This window comes from Artibeus jamaicensis, unplaced genomic scaffold (assembly GCF_021234435.1).
Source record: "Artibeus jamaicensis isolate MK-2021 breed Jamaican fruit bat unplaced genomic scaffold, CSHL_Jam_final scaffold_1689, whole genome shotgun sequence".
Taxonomy (NCBI): Eukaryota; Metazoa; Chordata; class Mammalia; order Chiroptera; family Phyllostomidae; genus Artibeus; species Artibeus jamaicensis.
The window spans coordinates 1,977,491-1,995,901 of record NW_026522029.1 but is presented as its reverse complement, the minus strand read 5'-3'; the positions used below and the strand labels follow the sequence as shown (position 1 = coordinate 1,995,901).

General features: G+C 45.0%; 1 protein-coding gene across 1 annotated transcript in view; it reads right to left on the bottom strand.

Moving 5' to 3' along the window:
• SPAG17 (sperm associated antigen 17) overlaps positions 1 to 18,411 on the bottom strand; it is a 185,500-nt gene that overhangs the window by 24,337 nt on the left and 142,752 nt on the right. The window contains exons 29-36 of the mRNA XM_053656086.1: positions 15,749 to 15,966; positions 10,620 to 10,758; positions 9,139 to 9,293; positions 7,084 to 7,272; positions 5,238 to 5,383; positions 5,002 to 5,132; positions 2,751 to 2,878; positions 927 to 1,109 (exon numbers count right to left, since the gene is read on the bottom strand). Of these exons, the coding sequence (XP_053512061.1) occupies positions 927 to 1,109; positions 2,751 to 2,878; positions 5,002 to 5,132; positions 5,238 to 5,383; positions 7,084 to 7,272; positions 9,139 to 9,293; positions 10,620 to 10,758; positions 15,749 to 15,966 (1,289 nt within the window). The remainder of the gene's footprint in view (positions 1 to 926; positions 1,110 to 2,750; positions 2,879 to 5,001; positions 5,133 to 5,237; positions 5,384 to 7,083; positions 7,273 to 9,138; positions 9,294 to 10,619; positions 10,759 to 15,748; positions 15,967 to 18,411) is intronic.

Sequence of the window (18,411 nt, the reverse complement as noted above, 5' to 3'; positions counted from 1 at the left end):
AATGAGCAACAAGGTACAGAGACACCCGAATAGTCAACATCGATTTGGAATACCACAAAAGGATTAGGAATGTGTAAATTCACGATGGCCAACAGCCACAGCTCCTGGTCAGGCAATCTGGAGAGCCTTTTCTTTAATATTTTAGCAAGCAAAGACCTGAAAATTCCACAGCACAGCCTGGAGGGCCACAGGATATTAGAACTGCGTAAGGACTTAGAGAGGCCTGGCCATTGACTCCGTGGTCCAGCATCCTCATCAATAAAATGGACGGAGTTGGGTTAGAAGACTTCTAGAGTCCTGTCCAGGGAGAGTCCTTATAATTCTATTACTGAATGTAAGCTGTTTAAGCATGCCTTTGCTTCCAAGGGGAATATACTTCACTATTTCCATCCTTATTTGATCTATTTCCACAAATAACGGTCCCCTGCTCTCTGCCAGGTGTGGGGCACATGAGCATAATCAAACCACGTTTGGTCCCTGTCCTGAAAAAGTTAACAAACTAGCCAGTGAGTTGTCATAGATACGATCATACAATTAACTGAATCCTTACAAATTCTTAGGCCATTTTTAAAAACCAACAATATTTCCTGTCATGGACATGTTTCAGATTAATGTGTAGTTCTACCTTTTCCCAGAGGTGACCAGGCTAGTTTTTTGTATAATGAGAAAGGATGATTCTATATAAGAATCACATCTAAAAGTTACTTATTGTCTCAATGTCCTTGGGGTCTCAATATTCCAATACCGCATGGGAATCACGCAGTATGTCCTGCCTCTCAACCTCCTACCCTCTGGAAGACTGGCACCCGTGTGTTACATTCAATAGGTATTGGTTAAATCACCTGATTCAGGTTCCTGAAGAAACCAAGGGGACTGACTGCCCTGGGCCTGGTTCTTGCTGGGTAAGGTGACCGGGAGCCCGTTACCTTAAGGGAAGTCTGCAGCCTCAGTTTCACCTCACTCGTTATGACCTCATGCTGGACGAACTGGCGTATCTGCAGCACGCTAGGGCTCTTCAGTAGAGGGGCTGGGGTGCTCCCGAGCTGCTTGGCCTCGCTGTAAAAGCCCTTCCAAATCTGAGTGCCAAACGGAGGTCCTGGAGTTTTCTTCTGTTAACAAAACAAAGCAAAACCGCCACCAAAGAAGTCTGAATTTTTAACCGAGTGCTTACTATGTAGACATTGGGACAGTAACAACTAATCGGGGGATACAGTGGTGGAAAAATAAGCCTGCTCTGGAAAACTTTCACAACTATGAGATAAACTGGTAGCAGAACTGGGCAAGCTTTCCTCTTACATGGGTGACGGAGACCCTGGAGGGCACATGCGACACAGCGCTATGCTGTGGTGGTGCAGCTGCGGCCCAGCTCATGCCACACGTGTGTGACCGTCCTTTAATGCCCACAGGGAGCCCGAGACACTGGGAATTTAATGGTCATCAATTTTCTGGTCCCATGCATATTCTGACCTAAAAAGATTCTTTGAGAGAGAAGTCATCCATACAGCTCAGTGGACCTTGAGCTCACCCTAGACCAAGCATGCGTCCCTCCCGTCTTCCCAGGGTCTCTTGAGCAGGAAGATCTGCCTTCGAGTGGACTCAGTCCTCTGTGTTCTCGGGAGTGCTGTGGTTTGAGGCCCTGTGTTGTGCAGTGTGTCTCATGTGCTTCGTTTTAAACGGCTACTCAGTGTCCAATGCCTGGTCAGTGATAACCACTCGGGGTCTTGCCTGGGTAGGGCCACTCCTACTGGGTGTGGTCATGGCTCCGGGAGTTGCAGAGGAAGAGACTGAACTTCCTTTATTAATCTCGCACGTGACATACTGTTTGTCATTATGCAGTACTTTCAACTTGAATATACAACCTTATCAGTGAGCCATTTGGCGCAGCCTTTCCGTATTTTAGATAAGGAAGTAGCGGTCCCATGTGACTTGTCTCAAATCCCACATTAATAAATGGCAGAGTTGGGACTAGCATTCAGATCTCCTTCATTCAACGCACTGATTATAGTTGCCAAACTAAAATATAGGGCCAGGAGGTCTTTGTTATCTTAAGTGTTCATTACTTGTGCCCCTGCTGTTACAAAATTGTGTAGGAAAGCAAAACTCATAACTCAAAACATCCTCCACTTAACATGAGTATCGCTCTCTGATCATCTCATCGATGCCTTCACTGAACTAGGAATTTAACATCGGCGATATTCTGGACATATCACAGAACTTGCAAAATGAAATGGCAAATCTCGCAGGATTCAGGACTTTATGATTCTTACTCAAGATCTTTTCTTTCATTCTTTAAAAAAAACTGTAGGTGGGGCTTCTCTCATGTTAATTTTTTAATATTATAGTTGCAAATCCCTGTGTATAATCAGTCCTTTAGGTTATTCTTATGAACTCAATTTGTAAATTAAGAAGAAAAATAAAGAAATTGCATGCTAAAACTAACACATAAGGAACAAGAGAAGGGAAGATTTCTATATGCACAATATCGGTGATTCCGTGACAGCAAAGGTTACTCAGAGTGGGTGTTTTTGTCTCATAAGATGTTCAAGCCTGCAATGTAGGATAAAAGAAACAAAACCGATTAGCTAGTCAGGTGTATCTAAAATCTACAATGTTAAAGTCTTCAAATATAAGATTCCTTAGGCCCATTCACAATTGACATAAGAATGAAAATACGTGGACTTATGGGGGGGTCTGAGACTCTGGTTCATGGATATGCAACTATGGTGGCTTTTCAGAGAGACGCCTTCTACCTCCACTGCGGGGAAGGTCTCCCATGTCCGTGACTGCAGATTGGGAGGAACAATTGTGTCCAATTCTTTCTTCATCAGCCACGGTGATACTTCATGGAAAGGGTGAAGGACAGTGATGCTGAGGGCGCCTGGTTCAAAGAAGGTTATCAGAAAGTCATTTCTCTATCAAAAATAATCTGAAAATTTCAGTGAGTATTCACTAAATTCAACAAGCACTTTTTGAAAAGCGAGACCTAATGATTATGGTTAAGGGCCTTAATAGCTAAAAAGAGAGGGGAGGCTTTTGGTCACTGTAACACTAGAGACTGGATGGACACCACCTGAAAATATTCACTGACGTCTCTCTGTTCTCCAGAAAGCACATCTGTGCCCCGTCCGGCCCACCATGAAAGGCTCCTGAGCTCGTTGCCTTCTTCCCTCGCCGCTGTCCCCACCTCCTTAGGTCATCTGCCTTGGACAGATCCTTCTCTGGAATGCAGCAGGGACTAGCTTTTCTACCCAGGTCTGCTGTGTGAGAGGAGCTCCCCTGCAGTCAGGGCGGCTGATTATGTTAAACTGTGACTCAAATTCTCTGTTGACCTCCCATTACTCACAGGGTAACACCGAGTCCTTCGCACTTTCTCACCGCTGCCTCAACTTGCACCATTCTCCCTCCTGTGCTTCAGGTGCCAGGGCCTCCCCCACCCCCCCTTCTCCAGTGCTCTATGCTTCCTGCTTTGCATTCTTTCTTCCAAGAAAGCTCTCCCTCCTGCCTTAACTAAGTCCCACTTATCCACCAGCTCTTGGCTCCAGTGTCTTCAGGGAAGCCTTCTAGACTTCCTTTCCTTCACAGACCTCACCCCAACTTATAATCACACACTTATTTATAAATTATATAAATTTATGTGTATCTCTCTCATTCACCATTAAGCTCTCTGAGAGCAGGGCCCATGCTCACCATTGTGTCCCTAACCCCGCAGCCAGTGTCTGCACATGGTGGGTTTTCAAGCAGATGCTTGTTAGTGCGGTTTGAATTCTTATTCCCATCCAGCTTCACACGTGCACTGCACAACCAGTCAGAGCATGCTGCTCTTCATTTTCACAAAGAGCGTGGTTTATAGCATCTGGTGTGTGTGCACTGATACACTAAAACACATAAGTGCACAGAGGTGCAGGCGTATTCATAAATGAGCACAAAATATATCCTACCAATAAATGCATAAATGTAGATCCAGCATACCAGTTTGGCACACAGATAATATGCAAGTTTATATCTATGTTTAAACACAAATATTAGATATACTGATGGTTCTTACTTAATGCAATATGTATCGCTAACCTTTAGTCACATACAGATTTCTTTGAAATTGATCAAAATAGTATAAATGTCCACTAAACACATCACAAAACTTATCCTATATTCCAGGTTGGCTCCTTAACTCGCACAAGAAATGTATTCTGTCTTCTTATTAAATTCACTAAGGCAATACCTTCAAAATGACAAAAAATGAACTTATCAGAAGTATCTCACTTGTTTTTCTTTTTTCCTACCAAGATTAAACAAGCATTTAGAAAGACAAAAATCACATGATCATGGCAATAGGTGCTAAAAAGCAATTGGTACGGTGCAGCACCTATTTAGGATAAAAACACTCAGCAACATGGGAATAGAGGAAGCATTCCTCAATATAACAAAGACCATATATGACAGACCTACAGCCAACATGACACTCAATGGGCAAAAACTTAAGCATTTCCCCACTAAGATCAGGAATCAGACAGGGATGCCCGCTTTTACCACTCCTATTCAACATAGTATTAGAAATCCTAGCCACAGCAATCAGACAAGAAAAAGAAATAAAAGGGATCCAAATTAGAAAGGAGGAAGCAAAACTGTCATTGTCTGCAGATGACATGATAGTGTACAGAGAAAATCCTACAGACTCCACCAAAAAACTGCTCGACCTAATAAGTGAATTTGGTAAACAAGCATTTAAATAGGAACCAAAGTACATACCTCACATACTTAAACACAGACATAAACCTGCTTATAGGTAGGAGAAGGACTCGTCTGCAGTTTACATAGGTTGATGCTCAGACAAAACTTGGTATAAACACAGATAACTGCATAAATGGGCTGACGGGGCCAGGTGGGGAGTAGGATTGAAAAGCAAGCAAAGGCAAAAAATGGAGAAGACTCGGGCATGGCCAGGTCAGGAGGATGAGAGGTGGTAGGGAGACCCAGAGAGCTCCAGATGCCTGGCTTCCCTACCCGGCTGCTCCTGCACGGGCTCCTGCAGAACTACTGTGGTTGGTGCCCCACATGCCAAGGACAGGTATTCTTCTATGTCACTGTCTCGAAGGAGCTCCACTCCTGATCCATCAGAATAGACAACAAAAAACCTATTTGAAGAAAGAAAAACCTAATCACTCGAAGAATTCAAGTTAAAATGCTCCTTGAACTTGGAATTAAAAATAAAAGTCCTGGTATTGTTCTGGTCACATTACCTGGGGACGTGCTCACCGTAGATTTGCAGGTGATTCTTTTGAAGGTGAGCAGATGATAAGCTGTCACAGCCTTCAGGGATTTCGTTTAAGTCATCTTCCAAATTTTTTTCAGGTACCACAGTTGATACGCTGCCATCAGCCATGACCTAAGGGACATAGTATATATAAGTAAGTAAAAGAAAACGAATGCCATAGAGCTTACATTTCTGCTGATCCCACTTGAGGGAGCAGGTGGTTTGGGGTGTTCTGAGAAAATCAGGGGTAGTAATTTACTTGTAAGGCATTGTTGAGTGTAGACTGCTTCAAGTGAAAACCTCGTAGCCCCACATCTCCACCCACAAGCCACACCTAGACTGTGAAAACAAACGGGAAAAAAGTCCAGAACACCCCGAGGAAGGTGACTGGGATGGCAGAGGATCCAAACCCTCTGAGGACTGGTTCAGGAACTGGGAATGTTAACCTGGAGGGAAGGCTGCTCATGTGACAGCTGTCCTCAAATACTGAAAGAGTGACAGCATGGAAGAGGTTTACATGCTGCAACTCCAAGCACAGGATTAAGAATCCCGGATGGATGGACAAGGAAACAGGTTTGGTATCAATGTGGGAAGAAAGGCGCTCGCCATTCCCACTGTCTGGATATGGCCTGGGCTTCTCCGGGAAGCAGTGTGGTCCGGGCTGGAAGACCCCTGCAGAGGATGGCCAAGAAGAGCATCAAAGCCTAGAAGAATGCTTGGCCTGGAGGAGCCACGTGGTTCAACCTGCAGGGTTTCAACTCATTGCGGACCGACATTAGTTAGCAGCCGGAATTCGGGCTGTGAAGAGCCTTATTTGCTTAGTACAGAAAAGCTAGCCGGACAGCGCTTGTCTGCATGCCACAACAAAGCTGGGGACTCGGGGTATGGTTCCGATCTGAACAACAAATCTGAACAATAGCTTCACTGCCCCCTAGCACACACACAAAATTCCCCTTTTGGGTGAGGAGTTAAAAAAACATAAGTGCCTAGAGCAGAGGTTGGCCAACTTTGTTTTCCCAAGGGCCCGAGATTAAGTGCTTTAGGGTCTGTGGGCCATCGATGTCTGTTGTGACCACTCACCTCTGCCATTACAAGTCAGGCAGCTGGGGACAGTGTGTAAACATGTGGGCATGGCCGTGCTTCAGTAGAATTTTGTATCGCAATACTGACAATGGAGTTTCCTATCAGTTTTGTGGTCATGAAATATTCCTCTCTTTTAGATTTTTTTCCCAGCCACTTAAAAATGTACAAACCATTTTTAGCTCATGAACCTATATACACAAATGGCTGTGATTTGCCGATGCCTGGCCGAGAGGTGGGAGGGTAGCTGTGGTTCTGAGGGACGGGGAAGCGGAAGGCAGAGTTTGACCACGTGTAGCTGAGCACCTCCCCGGGCTCCCCTCCTCCCCACCCTCGCCCCCACCACAGCCCTCAGTAACTGAAATTCCCACCACGGAGTCTCTGCCTAGCCAAGCACGCTCGCCTTACGTCCCAGGTACTTGCTCTTGCTCTAACCTGGACACTGACCGTTCTTCCTCCGTTCCTTTGTGTCGGCCTTATTTATAGATGCCCAGTCCTGTCTCTTCCCTCCTCCCCTTCTGCTCTAATGAATCATTTGGCTTTAGCACTCCTAGCTGGGTGTGTTATCCCCTACGGAAGTGCACCTGAGAATCAAAGATGCTGACGGCCAGTACTGCTTGCACACGGTATTGGCAGGGGGCAGATAACTCACCCCAGAGCAGCTAAGGTAAAAGGCTCCAGGGAGGGTCTGTTGCGTGGAATAGCAGGCAAGCGAAGGCACAGCCCCTCCCCACACCAGTGATGCACTTCACCTGAAAGGTGTTCCCCTGGGGATCCAGGACCTCGCAGACAACCTCTGACGTGTGCTTCATGACGTACGTGCTAGCTCTCAGCTGTTCACGCTTTTGGAAAGGATGGTATATTTCACTGCTTGACTCATGGCAATATGTAGCTGAACAGTCCTTATTGATATAAAGACAGCCTGAGTTTGGAGGTAACACCTGGAGGGGAGCCAGAAAGAGACAAACTACTTAACATTCCTTGTTCAATGTAAGGGATCTGGAAAATCACTTTAGTGAAAAAATGATCCACAGATCTCTGCCACGAACTGTGTTTCCAGGAAGAAAACCCAAGATAAACCTGGGATTAAATTATTTTATCAATTTGCTTTAATATTTCTTTCAAGTAACTGCCTCGTACCTTCTTATTTCAGATATTTAATATAAAATAATAAAATACATTTTAACTGAAGTGAACACACTTGGCCCTATGCAAAATGTTTGGAATCCTATATGCTCTCGGGCAAGAATCACCTCCAAGAGGGTCAAAAGCTTTGGGGACAAATGCCTTTAGAAGCTCTCCGTCCTCCTCCCGCTCGTGGCAAACCTGCTTGAGACACATTATAATAATGGAGACTGTACCCACCTCCTCTTTGATGTTCTGAATAATATTTCTACTGCTGCCAAGGCGCAGCAGTGGCCGGTGCCACGCCCTACCTCTCTCTCTTTTATACGCTTCCTGACTCCCAGCCGGCTCGTCCGACTGCAGGTGCTGAGACCAAACGAAACAAGGCAGGCGGAAGGCGCTTTCGGACGCCACTTTCCCGGCTCTATACAACTAGGAAATGATACAACAGGTGCTGATAAACTTATGTTGAGGTTTTTCCTTTTCAGTTGGGAACTGAGTCTATGCATTTTTCAACCAGGAGCGATCAACCTTCCGGTCTTTTCTTGGACTATTTCAGGAGATGGAGTGAACCTGGAAGGGACAAATGGCTACACAATGGTGGCAGGCACTGAATGTCTCCGCTCTGGAGCGCTTTCTTGTTTCTGTCTCTCCCCTCAGTGGTAGCTGTCACTGGTGCTAAACTTCCTAGGCCCCGACGGTTGAAACCATTCGTGTTTAGGGCTGTTGTAACGGTAAGCTAAGCGCCGGCCACATCTCAGAATTCCAGGAGATGCGCGTGGCATCTGGCAGGGCGCACTGGAACACGGATGCTGCCCATCTGCCTGAAGCGCACACTTGGGAAAAGCGCTTCACAGGGAAATCGCACCCCTTCTCCAAAGCATTTCCCAGCACCTTCCTCGCCTCCTGGCACCCCGAGCTGCATGAACAGGGGTTACACTAATGTTATCAGGAGACGGGGGGGGGGGGATAAACTGGCTTCAGCAGCTTTCACAGTAACAAATGCTTGTCACTGAGGTCTTTGTCTACCGTCTTCTGCCTTTGAGCTCTCAGTATCCTGTGGCCTCATATGACATCCTGGCACTTGTGTCCCTTCCCCAGCAAGTAGAAGACAAGTCCTTCTAAGACTAAAGGAACTGCAGGTTGGTGCCAGGAAGCTGTGTTTGACCCCAGGAGGTAACAGAGCTCCCCCCAACCCTCCAAGGATGAAGCTTTGCATCAGCCGGGCAAGCTGCCCTCCCAGGGCCACACAGTCCCTCCTGTCCTGGGGGACATTAGGGAGAGTGGGGCTGGGCTGGAGGTGGTCAGGATGGCGGACTGAGAATGAGAGTGGAGGCGGCAGGAGGTGAAGCTGGCTGGTGGGCCCAGGCCAGGCCACCTGAGTGCTTCTAACGCCCACAGTGCCTACCACCCACTACATCAGGGATCCCCGACAAGTGCGTTCTGGTTTGTTGGCTTGATCCGAAAACACCAAAGCACTGCAAGACGAGCAGGACCATGTTTTTCTAGAGCAGGCTGTCAAAAGATGAACATAAAATGAGGCTGAGAAGCCTGTTCTGAGACAGGATAAGATGAGAGACAGCTGACCACCTGGCAGGCGAGTGTACGGCCCAGAGGAGGGGGTTTTCTTAGCGGAATGGACCTTCACCTTTGGCAGCCCCCGTCTTCCGCCCCAGACCTACCTGGTAGGTGCCCTGTGGCTTTGCAATGATAGATGTCCCGTCCCCAAAGGTGGCACAGCAGCTACTGTCCTCGCAGTTGGTGATGACAGTGGCATAGTGTGAGCTTTCTATCCGCATGCACTTCACCTGCCTGGTGACACTGTGAGGACCTGTGGCTGTGGGAAGAGGCACGGCAGGCAGAGTGAGAGGGTGCCACGCTGGAAGCATGCCGCCTGCTGACTTTGCTCCCGTCTCCCGGCTGCTGGGCCGGCAGTCCGGACCCGGTGCTGAGTGCTCACTCCACAGGCCGGGGTGCAGGGTGCGCCCCCGTCAGCACGGAGCAGTCCTTCCAGGAGAAGCTTTCTGACTTACTGTCATGTGCTGTTTCGTTCTCACTACCCTTTTTATTTTGAAAAATAGAAAATATCTGGAAAAGCATAAAGTATAATTTAACTACTCATATACTCACCAATCAAAATTTCTGCTTGTTAGTATTCTGCTACATTTGCTTCAATGTATTTAACATATACATTTGAATTTATTCTGGGTTTATTCCCTTGTCTGGCAATCCACTTGTACACGTTTATGTAACTGTGTATTAAAAACATGTATCGTATTTTGTGTGCTTTAAATTGGCACAAGTTATATATTACTGTGCATCGTTCTGTACCAGCTTTTGTTCACTGAGCCCTGTTTCGACACCTTTGGCCATCCTGACACACTTGTGCGTGTATACATGTGCGTGTGCACTTTTTTCCTCGTAACTGCCATACAGTGCCCATTTGTAAGTATCTGCCACGTTTTATTTTCTTGTTCTGCTGTAGATGGACTTCTATGCTTTCCCAGTATTTTCATTTTTCCTCAGGGTTGCGAGTGGCTCCCCTGCACAAGTGTGTGAGAGTCACACATCTACCCAGAAGGGGGCCGGTGCGTCGCACAGCCGGGACCTTTCCAGTCCCCTGGATATTTTTAAATCGCCCTCCCAAGTGACTCAGACTGATGTGCAGGTTCCTGTTTCCCCACTCACCAGCCAATTCTGTTGCACTTAATTTGGTAATGAAGCATTTAATGCACTAAACAAACTCTGGAATGAAAGAAAAGGGAGCCAGGGAGTAACTTTTCTCCAAAAATCTCATTGAAATTTAGGTCAGGCGTGCTGGCAGGCTCCTAAGCCCTGGAACAGGGGCCCGTTACTCAGCAGCTGCAGCCTCCCTCTCCCACCACCTTTCCGACAGAGGGTCTCGGATTGAAGGGGGGCTATCCAAGGTCACCCACTCACGCACATTTCACTCCCTGAGGATGAAAAAAATACAGGTCTAAGAGCTGATGTCCAGGTCATGATTATTAACTTACTGTTGCCACCAGTTCCGAGCACAGGTTTTCAGTGGTGAAAACGGGGAAGCCACTGTTACTGTCCCTGCACGAACGGGAGCTGTTAACCCTCTGCCCACCTTAGTCTGAAGACATAACATAGTGCCACGGGCTGGGAGAAGAAAACTCACGCGTTTCCTCTGGGGGGGTGATGCGATCTGCGTACACTTGGTAAAAGGTTGTGATCCTGGTGCCGTCGGCGTGGTCCACTATCCGAGTGCCGTCCTTCTTTTCGACAATGACCACTTTGTCCTCTCGAGTTGTCATGACCTGGACATGCAAAGGCAGAGCACGACCATTTGGTCAGGTGGTTAAGCCCAAGGGCGCTTATCTCATGGTCTACAGAACACCATCAGAGCCTGATTACTTGTCACGGGTGAAAGTTTTATCACATCCACTTGGTCCAATCTAACCTTTACAATCTAACCTGGGAGACGGGCAATGACACCCCGTTTTGTGAGTGAGGAAATCTAGGCACAGAGATGTCAAGGAATCTGTCTGCTCAAGTGCCCTCGACAAGCGCCAGGGCTGGGGCTGGATTCAGGCTGCCGGACGTCAAATCCGACGCTCCTCTGAAGCAGTGTCGTCGTGTGTTTGGGAGTAATCATCCAGACCAGCCTGACCCCAGTCTGTCTGGGAAAACGACCCAGGTCTTGCTTCCTTGGAAGCTAGAGGTTTAAGGCGACCACGGCCTGCCGAGGCTGCCTGGCATGTTGCGTGGGTTGGTGAGCAGGAGTCAGCCTTGTGCCATCAGTGCAGAGCACGCGGGTTGTGGGGCCCAGAGGTGGTGGCTTCTCTGGGTCGGGCTGATCTGCGCACTCGTATGCTCCTGTCTGCGGCTGCCCCGCATGCCCCACGTGCCCCGCCTGGGCCTGGGGGTCCCTGCTGGGCCTCTCAGTGGGTGAGGCTGCTGCACTGAACATGCTGCTTTCCTGTCTTGTGTCCTTCCCTGAAGCTGGAAATGCAGTGGAGGTGAAAGCCGACTGTGTTCTGCTGGTCTGTCTGTTTTAACCAGTAATGCATTCTGTTCTGGGGGCGTAGATTACTATGGAAAATGGAGAGGTGGTCCGACAAGGTAAAAACTATGTCACCCACGGCAGGAAGCCAGCAGTCAACCACCTTGGCAGCCCAGGATTTCGGGTCTGTCCCAAGGCAAGCCCACCGAAGGCAGGTTTCCAGGGGGCTGACTCTGTTGCGAACTGTGAGGTGCTAGGGATGCAATGGTGAACGAGACCAAAGCTGACACCACCATTCTCTAGTGATTACCGACCAAGGGAAGGACAGTCATGAAGAACGGAGCCACTGGAGGTCCACTGTGTCCATAGTGAGTGTTGTGGTGCAGCCTGGCCCCCCTCCGAGGAAGCAATGGCAGGGCGTGGGGTTGCTGTTGATGGAGATGAAGGGCAGCAGCTCAGGTGAATGTCATGCTGGAAGCCAAGGAGGCCAGGGCGCAGTGGGGAGAGTGGTGGGAGGCCCAGCTGGAAGGCGAGGGACAAAACTGGGGAGGGCTTTAAGACACATTAAGGACTTCAGCCTTCACCCCACGGGGGACACAGCAATGCTGAAGGGTTTTGAGTATGTGGAATACAGTAGGAGTTACATGAAAAATTTAGTAGTGGCCAGTGCTTCAATGTGAAGGTACAATCAGGCCGTAATGTATGTACCATACCAAATGGCTGACCAGCAAAGCTGTAAACCCCCGGGGGGTGTGTGTGTGTGTCAGAGAAGGAGATGTGTGGCCCGGGTCTCCCTACAAGAAAGGATTTGCTCCTCAGCCGTGGGGAGCAGTCAGCAAACAGACCTCCGCTCCTTCAGCGTCTGCCTGAGTGGCAGAGATGCTTTGCCTGACACCTTGTTCCAGAGCAGCTGTGTCCAGTGACTGAGCGAGGCAGGGGCTCCTGCCACCAGACTTGCGACACCGGAGACCCTGGCTCCTGGGCTTCAGCAGGCTGACCAGGGCTTTGTCGGGTCAGGTCTGCACCAAAGCTCCGCTTCTGCCTCTTCCTCCCCTTTCCATTCATGAATGGTGTCCCTAATAAACATCTGGCACCCCAAACTCCATCTCAGCGTTTGCCTCTGGACAGCCCAACCAGCAACAATAATATTGCAAATTATATAATGCAGATTTGAACCACTGAGTATTGCCCAGCCTATACTGTCCTAATGGAAAGGGTCACATTATTCACTAGAAAGCCAGACGGCTGTGACACTGAGTTTGCTAGCTACTTCTGACTCACATGTCTAGGGCTATTGAGAGCAGGTCATAGTTACCTTCTTATTTTTACAGTAGTCAAAATCAGCATACTTAAGAGAGAAATGCAGGCTGATGGTTAGTTTAGGTTCTTGTCATTGCACTCTCAGATACATACACTTATGTATCAAGAGACATGTTGCTATAGAATGTAGTGACTAAGAGCATGCACTCTGGAGATAAGCTACCCAAGTTCAAATCCCACCTTCATGGATGGCTGGGTGACTTAGGCAAGTTCCTTAACCTCTCTGTGATCTAGTTTCTTCATCTGCAAAATGGAGCCAACATGGGTGTTTTCTTCAGGGATATTATGTGATTAAATGAAATAGCACTGGTAAGCACTTATTCAGCCACTGAGTTAGCAATGATTAATACTCACTCTTTATCTACTATACAAGGTCTCTCCAGAAAAAGTCCAGCCATTGTTAATATACTAGTTTGTGTGACACTGTTATAACCTGGTAGCCAAGGAGAGTGGACTGGAATGTACATATTTGGACAATGATGACTTCACTGTACTAGTGGGGGCGTGGTAGATGCCACTGAGTGAGCATGTGCACTGTGTGGCTGTCACATTCAAAATAACTGAGTGAGTAGAGCAATGAATCTGCATCAGATTTTGTGTTAAGCTTGAATGTTCCTCTGCAGAGACTATTTGGATGATTCAGAAGGCTACAGCCATGGACAATTGATGATTGGCAGCTTCATCATGACAACGTGCCTGCTCATATATCATGTCTCATGCAGAGTTTTTTTGCAAAACATCAAATAACCCAGGTGACTCAACTCCCCTACAGCCCAGATTTGGAGACTGTGACTTCTGGCTTTTCCCCAAATTAAAATCACCTTTGAAAGGGAAGAGATTTCAAACTGTTGATGAGATTCAGAAAAATACAATGGGGCAGCTGATGGTGACTGGGAGATAGAACTATGTGAGGTCCCAAGGTGCCTACTTTAAAGGGGACAGAGGCATCACTGTCCTATGTACAATGTTTCTTGTATCTTGTACCTTCTTCAATACATGTCTTTATCTTTCATATGACATGGCTAGATACCTTCTGGACAGACCTTGTAGATATTTACATGTTATTAATCAGAATTATTCAAGCATTTCATAACATCTCATAACACTGACATTTTCTGGTCATTATAGGGTAGGATAGTCATTCCTAGGGATGGTAAGAACACAAGAGCAACAATATTTACCGAACACCTGATAGAGCTGACTCTGCTATTCATTTTCCCAATTATTTCAGGTAATGGCTATCATCTCCATTTTGTGAATGAGGAAGCCCAGATGAGAAACCTGTCCAAAGCCATCCATCCAGGACGGTGTGCATCTGGGGGACAGACCCAGGTCTGCTCAGCGCAGGGTCAGTGTCCACTCCTCTCAAACCTGCTGCTGCATGGCGGGTGTTGTGAAAAACTCCATTTTCAATTTGTTTCATATGATCACGTTAGTTTCTTGGCCCTTATTTGCATAGGTGGCTAAGCATGTGGGATCTGCAATGCAACCTTGGGGCCCGCATTCTGACTCTACCTGTGTGATCCTGGAAAAATTTCTTAACCTCTCTGTAGTTTAGTGGCCTCATCTAAAAATGGAAACAGTAGTTTGTTGTGAGAATTAAATGAGTTAGTGCATGAAAAGCACTGAGAACAGGGGCTGGCACACAGTGAGTGCTCAGGAAATATCACCATCATCGTCATTGTCATTATCATTGTGTTAGGTGTCTGATGTTTAATTCATGCCTGAATCTAGACCCTTGGATGTTGGTTCATGCTTCCATAATGGTGACAGGCATCAATAAGAGAAACTGAAAGTTATTAATTAAGAAATATTAATAAAATTTGCATTTCGAACCAAATAACTGCATCAGCGATTGAATTAAAGTGAGTTACTTGAGGTGAGCTAGAAGCTTTCCTGAGATAAATACGTACTTTGAGACTCACAAAAAAACATAACTAGCAAACGAGCTAAGAGATTGTGACATTATTTCGGAAACGGACTGAAGAAGCAAGGAAAACACGTTTGGTTAGATGACGCAATTGCTGCCAACGGCAGCAGACGTTTTGCTCCTGACCAGCATCATGTGGTTACGAATGGGCAGGTTGTCCAGAACACAGAGACAAGGCTCTCAGGAAGTTCTTCGTTTTGTGTGGACTCAGAGGGATGGATATTGTAAGTAGTATTCATCAAAGCTCCACTGAGAGGCTAGAAGACCAGCTGAGGAATGGAAAGAGTCTCGTGTCCAGTCACCAACAACTAGCTTTCATCCTGCCTCCCACCATGTGCTCTTGGCCACATTACGTACCTTGTGAGACCCAATGGCCTCACCTGGGTGGTATCATTCATTGGTGGGAGGACAGATGAGAAAATGTATGCCAGAGAGTCTGCCATTATAGAAGGTGTGGTTATTCATCCTGGAGTTTCAATTTCACAGCCTAAACAAAACCACTATTTTCTATACCACTCATTTGTCACTTATTTTTATGCCACAAATAAAATCTTTTGTATAATTGCTCTGTGGTAGTCTTGATTTTTATGGGAGAATCTCCTTACATATACTGGAAGTTCTTTGAAGTCAAGCATCATAAACAAATTCCTGCCACTCACATGAGGTGCACACAAATCAGCAGGAATAAGGTGCAGGCCCCTATTCTAGAAGGTAAGACATACACACAAAGGCATTCAACACAAGGAAAGATAGGACATCCTTAATTGTACATGTCTTAGAGTAGCAGTGAAATTTCATGACCTGTGTTTGACTTCAAAAGTTAGTATTTCATGATATTCTATGCTGGTCAAATAAACCACAAAATGCTTTCAGTTTTGGGAAGATGGATCTACCCATTCATCCATTTGCTCATCCATCCACCTACCCACCCACCCATTACTTACTGCTTAAAAATTGTTATGGAAAACATATTATTTGCCCAGCACTTGTCTATGTGCTGTTTCAGAATTCTAGTGATTTAAGAAATTGCGCAATATACGACAGTTTGCCATACCGTTTCAGTGACAGGATCTGTGGCCTGAAAGGATAAAAATGGTGCCAAGTCTACTATTCTTTCTGCTCCTCTGGTGCCAATCCGATTTCCTTCAGGTGTGGTCGTAAACCAGGTGCCTACGTGAATCTCCACAGGAGTCACCCTTTGAACTACGTCTGTGGGAGGTTCATGGATTTCGTTCTTATGCAACACTGTTGACTGATTTTTGTGACTTCTGCCTGTGGAAGTTCAAGTAAAATCAAACACAACGACGTAACTACATCAATTATATAAGTCGTTCACTGTTTTGATTCAGTGTAAAGACATTGTGGCATAAAAATTGTAAGTAGTATTCATCAATTATATTATTTCTCTAATGATAAAAATACATGGTTATGAATATCTTAATTTTGGCACTTGACTGTTGGCTGGATTCTCACCTCCTTCCAAATGTACACACTCATACACAGAGATCACTCTCTGTGACTCTCTACGACATAATACCTATTCCGGTCAATTGCTGTATATCTTTGAGTCTTGCTTATATTACCAGGGATCCCAGATTTTTGGTTTTGTACTACGGTTTTTACTTTATTATATTTTATTTCAAATCCTCACCTGAGGACATGTTTATTGATTTTAGAGAGAGAGGAAGGGGGTGGGGGGAGAGAGAGTGAGAGAGAGAGAGGGAAACATCGAAACATCAATTGGTTGCCTCCTGTACAAGCCCTGACTGAGGATTGAACCCACAACTTTTTGGTGTATGGGACAATGCTTCAACCAACTTAGCTACCTGCCCAGGGCTGGACTGTAGTTTTAAAGCCTACTTTTTCTTCCCTAGTATCTGTCAAGCTTTTGGACTCCTTTTAACTTACTGGACTCTAGCATTTTACTAGGTTTTTAAACTTTCATTCCCCTGAGTTTGTCATTTTATCAATCATAGATAAGAAACATCTTTTTCAGTCCTGAATCTGAAGAACCTTATCAACCAGGTTCAGTTTCCTTGGCCTCTCATCAGGGGACTTGTACAGTTTAATCACTATGTTGATAATAAAATGATACGTACCTCCCATCCCTCCCTGCCACCATCCATGTGGAACAGGAAAATATAACTGAAGATATCCTCATGAAACTCCATGAATAATGCTTCTAACCCTCCATCAGGATAGATTTATTTATTCTATTTGTATGAACAACAGTGAATAATCTACAGATTATTCAGTGTTTCCAAGCCTCAATCCAAGTCAATTTAGACCCAGAAACAATTTTCTAGCAAAGAGAGAAAAGGACTGTTAACCAGAAAGATGCTTCAGTTTCATACCATCAAATATGTATTAGGGCATGAATCTTGGCCCAAGCGGAAGACTCAACGAATGGTAGGAACCAAAGAAGACAGGTACATCAAGCTAAGACTTTCATTGCTGTGAGATTCATTTTGGACACACATGTGTTTCTAAAGCAAAAAAGACAAGATGGACAGACCTATAAAAATCATTTAGAAGGAAGCTCAGAGAGCCAGAATGGCAAAAGCAACAAAGGAAAAATTTAAAAATTCTTATACACGTTTAATAGAAATTTTAGAAGAGATAAAAATGGATTAAAAACAATATTTGAAGAGAAATTATTGAGAACTTTCAGAATCAGTGAAAAATAATAATCTACAGATTCAAGAAGCCCCATGTATTCTCACTTGAGTAAACAAAAAGAAATCTACAACTTCAATTATACTGAAATTTTAAGGAAACTATTTTAAAAGCAGTAAGATTATCTTCAAAGCAACAGTACACCAACTGCCAACTTCTCCACAACAACACGGAACATGAGAATATGGAGAATCACTGTCAATGTACAAAAAGAAAAGAACTGTAGACCTAGAATTCTATACCTACTGAAATTATCTTTCAAGAATGAGAACGACATATTCAAAAAATATTTGTTATACAACAAATACACTAAACTTCCAGTTAAGAGACAAATTTGTTGTAATGAATTTTAAAAATATCTATCCATATGCTGCTCACACGGATGCCTTTAAACATAAGCCATAAAAAGTAAAGTGTGGAAAAGTTACACTGGCAAAGTATTAAATAATATCTGGTATAGCTATAATAAAATAAGCAAAATAGAACAACAACAAAAAAAAATACCGTAGAGTAAAAAGTCACTGCATAGTTATAAAAAGTTAAGTTTACCATGAAGATATAACAATTCAAAATTTTAAGTATCTGAAATCATGTCCTCAAAATACACAGAGGAAAATCTGACAAAATTATTAAAAATATACATTTAGAAATAAAGAAATAAAGATTAAATTATAAGGAGGACAACACTGAGTAGACTATTCTATCCTCAGGAATTTAAATTTTTTATCCTGAATAAATTGAGACAGTAGATTAAAAATTCCGTGAGGGTACAGAACAGGGGCTGGTGAATTTTGATACGTGGGGCAAATTCAGCCCACTGCCTGCTTTGGTACAGTTGATGTAGTGATAATTCTTTTTCCATTTCCACATAACCTTAAAAATCAAGAACATTACTTTGTGACACATGAACATTATATGATCTTCAAATTTTACTGTCCACAAATAAAGCTTTATTGGAACATAACACGGTATACTCATTTGATTACATATTGTTTATGGCTATTTATATGGTACAATGGCAGAGTTCAATAGCTGTGACAA